Raw genomic sequence first — 10,969 nt, forward strand, 5'->3', positions numbered from 1 at the left:
CGCGCCACTCCACACCACTCCCCAGCCCCACCCGGGCCCTCTCTCTGCTCCCTGGAGTGGGACCGTTTGTATTGGCTCAGCACCCCCCCCGAGCCCTGGAGTCTGGGGCCCTAGCATCACCCAGCAGCGACAGGGGGGCTCCCGTGGTCTGCGGGCCCAGCTCCCCACCAGCATCACCCCCTTCCCGCTCTGTCCCCGAATGGTGCCGCTGGGGGACCCTGGGTACCTCCGATTCGGGCGTTGAAAGCGACTCCCACACCACAGAAGCCATTGTCGGCCATCGCGGCCACCTCCCCAGCACAGCGGGTCCCGTGCCTGGTGCCAGGGCCAAGAAGGGCTCCCATCACGGCCTCCATCCCCCTGCTAGGTACTAGCGCTTCCCCCGTGTGCTGTAGGAGCCCTGCTCACCGGTTCTCGTCGCTGGGGGTGTAGCGGGGCTGGGGGTCTGGGTCGTAGTCAATAAAGTCGTAGCTGGCCAGGGGGTCCTGGGGACAGGTGGGGATATGAGGGGGCTGGGAGGCGTCCTTGGCTGGAGCCAGTCTCGGCACCTGGGTCAGCCCTCGCCCCCAGCCACCCGCGGTCTCACATAGTTGGCCCAGAGGTCCGGGTGGTCCTTCTCGATGCCATCGTCCAGCACAGAGACCACAATGCCCTGGCCTGACAGCCCCTGGCCCCAGGCCTGCAGGACACTCAGGTCTGGTTGGGCCTCACTGTTCTGCAGGGGGAGGCGGGGTTGTGACCCTGTGAGGGCCTGGGGTCGAGGGCGCCAGCGGCCCTGTCCCCACCCACCCTGGCTGCCCGCTCACCATGTACCACTGCTTGGAGAACCAGGGGTCTGTGGGCACCACCGCAGAGCGTTTTACCCGCCGCCGCAGCGTCTGCTGCTGGAACCACTGCACCTGAAGAGTGGAGGGTGGGTCAGGCCTGTCCGCTGCTCGCTCCTGGGGCCCCTTGTGGTTCAGGGAGTGAGGCAGCCCCATGCCCTGGGCCCTGTGTTTGTGGGGGCTGCCCTCCAGCGTCCCCATGTGCCTGGTGCTCTGTCTGCAGTCAGAGGGGACCGAGGCTTTTGGACCACCTGTCCTTGGGTCCACAGACGCGATGTCGCTGCCCCGGGTGACTGCAGGTCCCCAGGTCCCCACTCCGCTCCTTCCCCCAATCCCTGTTCTAGATCCTTCTCTCTCCTGCATAACTTCCTTTTTTTTTTTTTTTTTTGAGACAGAGTCTTGCTCTGTTGCCTAGGCTGGAGTGCAGTGGTGCAATCTTGGCTCACTGCAACCTCTGCCTCCCGGGTTCAAGCGATTCTCCTACCTCAACCTCCCAAGTAGCTGGGACTACCGGCACACACCACCATGCCCGGTTAATTTTTGTATTTTTAGTAGCGACGGGGTTTCGCCATGTTGGCCAGGCTGGTCTTGAACTCCTGAGCTCAAATGATCTGCCTGCCTCGGCCTCCTGAAGTACTGGGATTACAGGCATGAATCACCACACCAGGCCTGGCTTCTCTCTTGCAAACCACATCAGGAACCGGCCACTGCTTTCCCTCCCGGTTCTGTAAGCAGGCAGCTGTCTAGTCCTGTTCAAGGCACTTCCCGGCCTCCAAGGGCTTCCCAGGCTCCATCTCAACCCCTCAGCTTGACATCCCAGGCATTTTCTAGACAGGGCCCAGCCCGATCAGACCCAGGCCCCTTTCTGAGCACCCGGACACTGCGTCCTGAGGGTCACTGGGTGACTTTAAGCCTCCTACTCCTTGGAACCCATTCCTGCGTCGTAAAATCCCCTTCCCTCCATCCTGTGACTTAGACCGTGGGAAAGGCACGCCATCTGTCCCTCCTTACCAGAGCCCCTGGGACCCAGAGGAGGGAGAGGGAGGGCAAGAGGTGCCCACTGTGTACCAGGCCCTGGCAGGCGCCATGATTTCCGTATCTGGGTCTCCCTCCCTCCTCCTGCTGTATAGACTTGTGGTCCAGGTGGGTCTGAGCCACAGAAAGCACACAGCTGTTCATAACAACCACGAGAACCACAGAAGATGGCTAGTGGCCCCAGGAGGCGGCTGAGACCCCGAGAGGGTGGCCTCCAGGCCAGGCTCACCTTGGGGTCTTTCTTCAGGTGCAGGCGGTGGCCCCAGTGCGGGGTCAGGGACTGCTGGGCCACGCCCCGGTGCCGCAGGTGAAAGTACTGCCCATCAGGAAAGATCTGGGGATGTGGGGAAGCGGCCGCACGGATAGGACCCGGCTCCCCTGCTGGAGCCCCCGAGGGCCGGTAACAGCCCCCTTTCTTGTCCTTTCCCACCAGGTGCTCTCTGGGAGTCCCAGAAGCTGAACTTGGCTGAGGCAGGGGTGGGCTGAGGCTCTTGATATTTAGGAGACCTTGTGGGCTCCCTCCCACTTGTCGGGGTCTAGTCCCTTCCAAGCCCCCACTTCCTGTCCATTCCGGTCCCACCCACCGGCCCCAGGTTGACGAAGCCGAATTTGCGTGCCAGGCGCTCGACCTCCCGGTTACCCTGGGACACCCGGACGGCCCAGCTGCTGACATAGATGGGGGCTCGGACCAAGGCCCACCCCACAGCCCGGGGGCGGACGAGGGCCAAGGCCAAGACCCGAAGCAGCCACAGCGCAATCGGGGCGGGCCGCATAGAGGCGGGGCGGGGCAGGGGGCGGGGCCTGCACAAAGCCCCTCCCTCCCGCCAAACCGCCGAGTGGATCCAGGCGTCCTCTCAGCCCCCGGCGCCATAGCAACGCGGAAGGCTTCGACTCCCAGGGGGCCTTGCGACTCCTCAGCCAAGACGGGCGCGAAGATCTGACAGAAGCGGGGCAGGGACGCACGCCTGCCCGTCTTCCGCAGACCCACACCCTCGGGAGCCTCAGTTTTCCCATTTGTACAACGAAGACTCTAATCCAGAGAAGCGGGTTCACTGTTGCAGTAACGTGTCCTACCCTTTCTTTAGCCTCGCCCACTTTCCAACACACCCCTCCTTCGAGAATCAGCCCGGCCTCCTATCCGGGCTAATCGGAATCATTCTTTCGAGTAATCCCGCCTCCCCCGGTAAGCCCCGCCCCATTCCCGCCCCTACCATTCCGCCCTGCCTCCTTTGTGATCAGCCCCGCCCTCCACTGGTCTCGCCAATGAATCGCGTCCCGTTTCTCCAATCGGCTCGAATTTTTCTTTAGCCCCACCCACCGGCTCCGCCCCCACTCGCGCCTCTCCTCGCCCTGGCTCCACCCCTTCAGCCAATAATCCCGTCCCCTGACGCCGCCCTTCCAATCAGCTACGTCTCGCTCCGGCCTGGCCAATCGGTGCCCTGGGCCGGCGCGCCCCGCCCTCTCCCGGCGGGGTCTGGGCAGCGGCTGCAGCGGCGGAGGGCTATGCGGCGGGGGAGACGGGGCAGGCCCCACCTCCTTTGTCCGCCCTGCCCTCCCATTGGTCCGGGCGGGGGGCCGGGGGCGGACACCGGCGCCGGGCCGGAGCAGCGCGGCTCAGGCTGCGGGAAAGCGGCGCGCGTGCAGCGGAGTGGGTGCGCGGGTCCGCGGGCGAGCTCGAGCAGCCAAACCCGGGCGCGTCGGGGCCATGGACGGCCTGAGCCAGCGCGTGGAGCGATTCCTGGAGCAAAGGAACCTGGTCACCGACGTGCTGGGGGCGCTGGAGGCCAAGACCGGGCTGGAGAAGCGGTATCTGGCTGCAGGTGAGCCGTCGGCGCTAGCCCGTTTCGCCGACGGGCACACTGAGGCCATGAGCCCGGGGATCGCAGGTCTGACTCCCTCCCCGACTACGGAGTCCGGTCCTGCTCGTGGAGCGCGCGGGGTGACCGCGACCTCGAGGTCCTTCCGCAACCCCTCCCTTGCCCGCGCCCTGCGACCCTGCTCCCGAGCCACCCCTCTCTAGCTTCTATCCCTGGCCGCCCCCCACCGCCTCCTTCTGGGCGCTGGGTGCCTGCCATGCCGAAGTCCGGTTCTTCCAGTTGCCCAGTGGCCCCGGAGGGGACAGGATGCCAGTGTCCTGCGCGTTTCGCCGTCCCCCTCTCCCCGTGGACCCTGGCCTGGCTGCAACAGTGCAGATCTTCCCGTTTTTCCGAGGGCAGACTCCAGGCGGGGAGGGGAACGGACCGTCCCGCGGGGGCTGCTCAGGACTCTCCTTTCCTCCTCCTCTCCTGCCCTAGCTCCCCTTCCCCCGCTCAATGGCTTAGTGCCACCGCGCGCGTAAATATTTGTTAAGACGGAGTTGGGTTGTCTGACAGCTGTGATGTGGGGAGGTTGGACTGGGGCCCACAGAGCGGGAGATCCAGGCACCCCGATTGTGACTCCATTACAGTTCTTCTGGGCCTTTCACTTCACCCTTGGTGACGCTGCACCCCTTCCCCTTTCCAAAACTACAGCAAGAGCATGTAGTAAGCGCTCCTTAAATGCCTCTCTCCCCACCTTAAATTTTTTTTTTTTTGAGACCGAGTCTTGCCCTGCCGCCCAGGCTGGAGTGCAGTGGCGCAATCTCAGCTCACTGCAACCTCCACCTCCTGGGTTCAAGCGATTCTTCTGCCTCGGCCTCCTGCGCAGCGGGGATTACAGACGCACGCCACCATGCCCGGCTAATTTTTGTATTTTTAGTAGAGACGGGGTTTCACCATGTTGGCCAGGCTGGTCTCGAACTCCTGGCCTCAGGTGATCCGCCCACCTCAGCCTCCCAAAGTGCTGGGATTACAGGTGTAAGCCACCTTGCCTGGCCTAAAACTTTTTAAAATTAACTTTTTTAAGAGACAGGGTCTCACTATGTTACCCAGACTGGTCTCAAACTCCTGGGCTCAAGCGATCCTCCTGCCTCAGCCTCCCAAAGCTCTGGGATTCTAGGTGGGAGCCACTGCTCCCAGCCCCACTGGCTCTGCCTTCTCTTCCAGGAAGCTCCGCAGAATAACTGGAAAGGACTTGCTCTGGGCCTGGGGTGTTCTGGGTACAGGACAGTGCCACTTTTTTGAGCACCTTCTGCAGGTGGATCCCCGGAGTCCAGTCCCCCCACCATTTTCCCACCATCTGGGGCTTCCCATGCCAGGCAGCCCCAGAACAGTCTGAAGTCTGTGTCCAGATCCTGGAGGTCCCCAGGTGCCTGGTCTCATGTGCAGCGCAGCAGGTGGCATGGGCATGGCCCGGCTGTGCCTGTCCCCGGGAGCAGGTCCCTGGCCTCTGCCCTCCTTTTCCACATCTCTGGGGCCAGTGGGCAGGAATTTAGGTCACAGAGCACCCAGGAGGCAGGCAGCAGGGAGGGGCTGGCTGGGGCACTGTGTCACCAGAGAGGAAACTGAGGCACAGGGAGGTAGGGGCTGCCTCTGCGCCTGTTGTATCTGAGGCATACACCCCTCCACCCCGCCCACTCCCAGTCCCATCTGCTGCTAATCGTGGGGACTGGGCCCCCCTCCACAGTTCTGATGTCCAAGGTCATCCTCCCGTTGCTGAAGCTGCAGGAACAGGGATTTAGGGGAGGGACGCCCTGGGAGAGTCACTCCTTCCCACAAGCCAGGCCTGGGGGGAGGTAGCATTCCCTCATCCCCCCTCTCCCACCTCATTTAAATCCACAAATCCCACACCCCTGGGTAACATATGAAAAAACTGAGGAGACAGTGACCGGGAGGCCACACAGCCTCCCAGCTGGGGGACTCCTCCTACCCCTGACCTCGGGTGCTTGTGGATAAAGACTAAAGCAGGTAGGAGGGGCTGGGAGGGACTTGGGCCTCTGCTCTTTAGTCCGGAAGTGGCCTCTATCTCACTCTGCAGATAGCAGCTCCAGGGGAGGAGGAAGAAGGCTGTCCAAGCTCTCTGAAGCATGGAGGTTCCCTGTGTGACCTTGGGCAACATCAACCCACCCAGCCCCAGTTCTGGCTGTTGAATAAGATAATTCAGGGAAAGCACAAAACCTGGCACACAATAGGCGCTTAATAAATGCAGCTGTCGTAGTCATTCTTTTCAGAGCCAGGTTCAGGATTGGGGCTGAGCTGGACACACACACACCTTTTCCTCTGAACACCCTCCTTGCTGGGACTGTGTTATAGTTACCTGAAGGCACTTAATAAATGTGCAGAAGAGCTGGTCACGGTGGCTCACGCCTGGAATCCCAGCACTTTGGGAGACCGAGGCGGGTGGATCACCTGAGATCAGGAGTTTGAGACCAACCTGGCCAACATGGTGAAACCCCGTCTCTACTAAAAATACAAAAATCAGCTGGGCATGGTGGCGAGCTCAGCTACTCAGGAGGTTGAGGCAGGAGAATCGCTAGAGTCCGGGAGGCGGAGCTTGTAGTGACCTGAGACTGCCGCTACACTCCAGCCTGGACGACAGAGCAAGACTCCACCTCAAAAATAAATAAATGAATAAAAATAAACGTGCAGAAAGGCATTCTCTTAACTTGTTATTACTTTTTTTTTGAGACAGAGTTTCGCTCTTGTTGCCCAGGCTGGAGTGCGATGGCATGTTCTCGGCTCACCGCAACCTCTGCCTCCTGGGTTCAAGCGATTCTCCTGCCTCAACCTCCTGAGCACCTGGGATTACAGGCATGCGCCATCACTCCCGGCTAATTTTGTATTTTTAGTAGGGATGGGGTTTCTCCATGTTGGTCAAGCTGATCTCGAACTCCTGACCTCAGGCGATCCGCCTACCTCATCCTCCCTCCCAAAGTGCTGGGATTATAGGCATGAACCACTGTGCCCAGCCCTCTCTGTTAACTTGAAGCCATAGGAGGTAGGGGCCATTACTACTCCCACTTACCAAGGGGGAAACTGAGGCTCCATGCAGCCACAGCCTTGCTCAGTGCCGGCTGGTGAGTGCACAGCCAACCAAAGGGCTCTCCTCCACCCGGGGGACCGAAATGCTGGGGTTTGCTGCCTCCAAGACGGGGGGTGGGTAGTACTGCCCCCCACCCTGCCCCAGGGACACTGGGTGATGTCTAGGGATATCCGTGGTCGTCATGACTGGGGAGCTGATGGCATGGAGAGGGCAGAGGCCAGGGACGCTGCTCAGCACCCTGCAGTGTCCAGGACAGCCACCTCCCCTCCCCGCCAAAAGCAACCAAGAATGACCCAGCCCCAAACATCAGCAGTGCCAAGGCAGAGAAACCCTGAACTAAGATAACAGATGAAACAGTTGCCTTTCTCAGCTCTGGAATCAAGTCTTCATGACAGCCTGGCCTCCCTTGCAGGTTTCTGCCATCCCTTATATTGCAACATTAGCCTCTTTTCCCAGCGCCTCCCATAGGGCCTGGAACGAGATGGCTATCATTGCACATTATGCTCATTCTTTTTTTTTTTTTTTTTTTTTGAGACGGAGTCTCGCTCTGTCACCCAGGCTGGAGTGCAGTGGCCAGATCTCAGCTCACTGCAAGCTCTGCCTCCCAGGTTTACGCCATTCTCCTGCCTCAGCCTCCCGAGTAGCTGGGACTACAGGCACCCGCCACCTCGCCCGGCTAGTTTTTTGTATTTTTTAGTAGAGACGGGGTTTCACTGGGTTAGCCAGGATGGTCTCGATCTCCTGACCTCGTGACCCGCCCGTCTCAGCCTCCCGAGTAGCTGGGATTACAGGCTTGAGCCACCGCGCCCGGCTGCTTTTTTTTTTTTTTTTGAAAAGGAATCTCACCCAGGCTAGAGTGCACTGGCGCAAGCTCTGCTCACTGCAACCACCGCTTCCTGGGTTCAAGCGATTCTCCCGCCTCAGCCTCTCAAGTAGCTGGGATTACAGGCGCCTGCCACCAAGTCTGGCTAATTTTTGTGTTTTTAGTAGAGATGGGGTTTCACCATGTTGGCCAGGCTGGTCTCGAAGCCCTGACCTCAGGTGGTCTGCCTGCCTGATCCGCCCACCTCGGCCTCCCAAAGTGCTGAGATTACAGGCGTGAGCCACCACGTCTGGCCAGATTACACTTATTCACTCAGCAAACACTTTATTGGACAGCTATTCTGCATCCACTCCCACTGCCCAGTGTCAAGCTCCTGCCTGCTCTTGGGGAGCTCTCAACCCCGGTGGGGGACATGGACACATTGACCAGTTACAGGCACAAGGCCCGGGGCCTAGGGGCACGATGGGGGGATGCACAGAGACTTCGGGGGCAGTGGACACATCCTAGAGGCATCACCAAGGCTTCTGAGGAGGTGACAGTTGCAGTCTCTGTCAACTGAAAGGAGGCCTGGGTACCGTCATGGGGACTCAGCAGGTCCCTGGCCCTGGCACACCACCACCTCTCTCCCGCAGGAGCCATCACTCTGCTAAGCCTGTATCTGCTGTTCGGCTACGGAGCGTCTCTGCTGTGCAATCTCATCGGATTTGTGTACCCCGCATATGCCTCGTGAGTGCACGGCTGGCTGCCCACGTTGGGGGGTCTGGGGGCTCCCGGGCAGCCCTGACCCTGCTGCGTCTCCCTGCAGAATCAAAGCTATCGAGAGCCCAAGCAAGGACGACGACACTGTGTGGCTCACCTACTGGGTGGTGTACGCCCTGTTCGGGCTGGCCGAGTTCTTCAGCGATCTACTCCTGTCCTGGTTCCCTTTCTACTACGTGGGCAAGGTGGGCCCTGCCAGGGCGGGTGCAGCCGTGGAGCGCATGGGGCTTGGGGATTCCTGGGAGGTGTTGGGGCCGGGAGGTCCGGAGGAAAGAATACCAGGAGATGGGGGATGTGAGGGGAAGACTCAGTCCCTTCCCTGGGGAAATGGGCCCTGTCCAGGGGCTGATGGTGGAGGGCCCACCCTGAAGGGTGTCTGATGGTGGAGACCCAAGCCTGCTCCAATAGGATGTCTGATGGTGGAGGGCTCACCCTACAGGATGTCTGATGGTGGGGGGCCCACCATGAAGGGTGTCTGATGGTGGAGACCCAAGCCTGCTCCAATAGGATGTCTGATGGTGGAGGACTCACCCTAAAGGATGTCTGATGGTGGAGGGTCCACCCTACAGGATGTCTGATGGTGGAGGGCCCACCCTGAAGGGTGTCTAATGGTGGAGGGTCCACCCTACAGGATGTCTGATGGTGAAGGGCTCACCCTAAAGGGTGTCTGATGGCAAAAACCCAGGCCCATCCCAATAGGATGTCTGATGGTGGAGGTACCCCCCAAAGGGTGTCTGATGGTGGAGACCCAGTTCCTGTCCAGGGTGGGCATCTGGTGGAGTAGTGCAGCCTCTCTCCCCTCCAGGGACAGAGAGCTGGGTGGGGCTGCGTGTAACTCCTGCCCTGCCCTGCAGTGCGCCTTCCTGTTGTTCTGCATGGCTCCCAGGCCCTGGAACGGGGCTCTCATGCTGTATCAGCGCGTCGTGCGCCCGCTGTTCCTAAGGCACCACGGGGCCGTGGACAGAATCATGAACAACCTCAGCGGGCGAGCCTTGGACGCGGCGGCCGGAATAACCAGGAACGGTGGGTGCTTGCAGGCGCCCGGCTGCCTCTGACCATCTCTTGGGTCTAGACCTGTCTCCACCTTGCCTCCCTTTCTGACTTTGACCGCCCACTGTCTGGCATCTTGGCCGCCCCCCTCACTGTCCGCCTCTCTCTCTCACGCTTCCGGGAACCAGTCTTGCAGGCCCTGGCCCGTAGCCGGGCAGGCGTCACCCCAGCGGCTGTGGCCGAGCCCTCTACTCCCCTGGAAGCTGACCGTACGTAACCTGTGGGGAAGTAGGAGCTGTGTGTGCGTGTGTGTGTGCATGTGTTTGAGCGTATGTTTGCTGTTGCACATGTGTTATTGTGTGTGCATGTTTTGTCATGTGCATGAGGGTACGTGTGTGCATGACTCAAGCATATGTTTGGTGTTTCCATGTGTGTATGAGTGAGCAAGGGAGCATGGTTTCTCACGTGTGCATGTGTGTGCATGAGTGCATGCGTGTGCGACCACGTGTGCATGTGTGAATGCGTGCGTGACCACGTGTGCATGTGTATGCATCAGTGCATGCATGTGTGCGTGCATGCGTGTGCAACCACGTGTGTGTGTGCGCACGTGCATGTGTCAGTGCATGCATGTGTGTGCACGTGAGTGCATGCATGTGTCCACGTGACGTGTGCATGTATGTGAGCGTGTGTGTGACTGCACATGTGTGTGCTGTGTGCACCCCTCTGTGTATAGGTGACCATGAAAGCGTGCGTGTGGTCGACACCATCTCTGCTGAGGGTGGCTGCCTGGCCCCTCAACTTTCCATGCTCACGTCCAGTAGCCTCAGTTCCACCTGTGAGCAGCTCCGCGGAGCCCAGGCCTGCCTCACCGCTCTCCCCCGCCTGCCCCTCTCTCTGCAGTCAAGCCAAGCCAGACCCTGCAGCCGAAGGACAAGTGAAGCAGCCCCCCGGGCCTCGCAAGGACCTCCCGGCTGGTGAGGAGGGGGCCGCGCCGGGCTCCCAGGCCTCCACAGAGTCTTCAGCGCATCTCCCGACGGCAGCCCCCGCCAGTCCCTCGGGTCCAGGCAAGGCCCTGGGGGTCTCCTTAAATGCCACCTCGGGCCAGTCCCAGTCCCAGTCCTCAGCCACCCCCAGCTCTGAATCCCAGGGCCAGCTGCCCTCCGGCTCTCGCCGTGGCGAGGCCCAGGGCCAGCGTCGGGCACGGGGCAGCTCCCAGCGGTCTCGGCAACGCACCCAGCTGCGTGGTACTTCCTCCGGCCCCTCCCAGTCAGCCCTCCCGTCCGCGAGGCCCCTGCAGCCACCCAACGTCACCTCCAGCCCAGTCTCACCCGTGGTCCAGTCTCCCAGCAGCAGCAACGTCCCCACGCAGCCTCCCAGCAAGCCCCCTGGCGAGCCAGAGGACACAGCCCCCAAGACCAGCGGACAGCGCAAGAAGCAATCCTCGAAACAGCCTGCCAGCAGCACCTCAGTGCCGGAGCTGGTCCCCTGCCACTCCGGGACCTCTCTGGAGTACACTTCGGAGTCCACCACTGAGATCACCTGCAGCTGGCCACACCACAGGCCCCCGTGCCTGCAGCACTACTGGTGCCTGAAACACCTGGCCTGCTAGGAGGCTCCAATAAAGCTAACCCGGACCAGA

The 10,969-nt window shown here is 61.0% G+C and overlaps 2 protein-coding genes across 3 annotated transcripts in view; one reads left to right on the plus strand and one right to left on the minus strand.

The window, feature by feature from the left end:
* Positions 1-2,742, minus strand: part of PCSK4 (proprotein convertase subtilisin/kexin type 4) — a 9,620-nt gene extending 6,878 nt beyond the window's left edge. Inside the window, exons 1-6 of the mRNA XM_011964107.1 lie at positions 2,444-2,742; positions 2,089-2,193; positions 807-899; positions 587-715; positions 409-485; positions 227-315 (exon numbers count right to left, since the gene is read on the minus strand). Of these exons, the coding sequence (XP_011819497.1) occupies positions 227-315; positions 409-485; positions 587-715; positions 807-899; positions 2,089-2,193; positions 2,444-2,632 (682 nt within the window). The 5' untranslated portion in view covers positions 2,633-2,742. The remainder of the gene's footprint in view (positions 1-226; positions 316-408; positions 486-586; positions 716-806; positions 900-2,088; positions 2,194-2,443) is intronic.
* A 563-nt stretch (positions 2,743-3,305) lies between these two features.
* Positions 3,306-10,969, plus strand: REEP6 (receptor accessory protein 6). Of its 2 annotated transcripts, XM_011964028.1 has the most exons (6): positions 3,306-3,679; positions 8,214-8,307; positions 8,387-8,525; positions 9,195-9,363; positions 9,519-9,599; positions 10,231-10,969. In XM_011964028.1, the coding sequence occupies exons 1-6, from the start codon at positions 3,565-3,567 to the stop codon at positions 10,266-10,268; spliced, it is 636 nt and encodes a 211-aa protein (XP_011819418.1). In that variant the 5' UTR covers positions 3,306-3,564; the 3' UTR covers positions 10,269-10,969. The 2 variants fall into 2 exon arrangements, with proteins under 2 accessions (XP_011819418.1, XP_011819420.1); XM_011964030.1 differs by lacking the exon at positions 9,519-9,599.

The sequence above is a fragment of the Colobus angolensis genome, unplaced genomic scaffold (genome assembly GCF_000951035.1).
Source record: "Colobus angolensis palliatus isolate OR3802 unplaced genomic scaffold, Cang.pa_1.0 Scaffold64, whole genome shotgun sequence".
NCBI classification, from domain to species: domain Eukaryota; kingdom Metazoa; phylum Chordata; class Mammalia; order Primates; family Cercopithecidae; genus Colobus; species Colobus angolensis.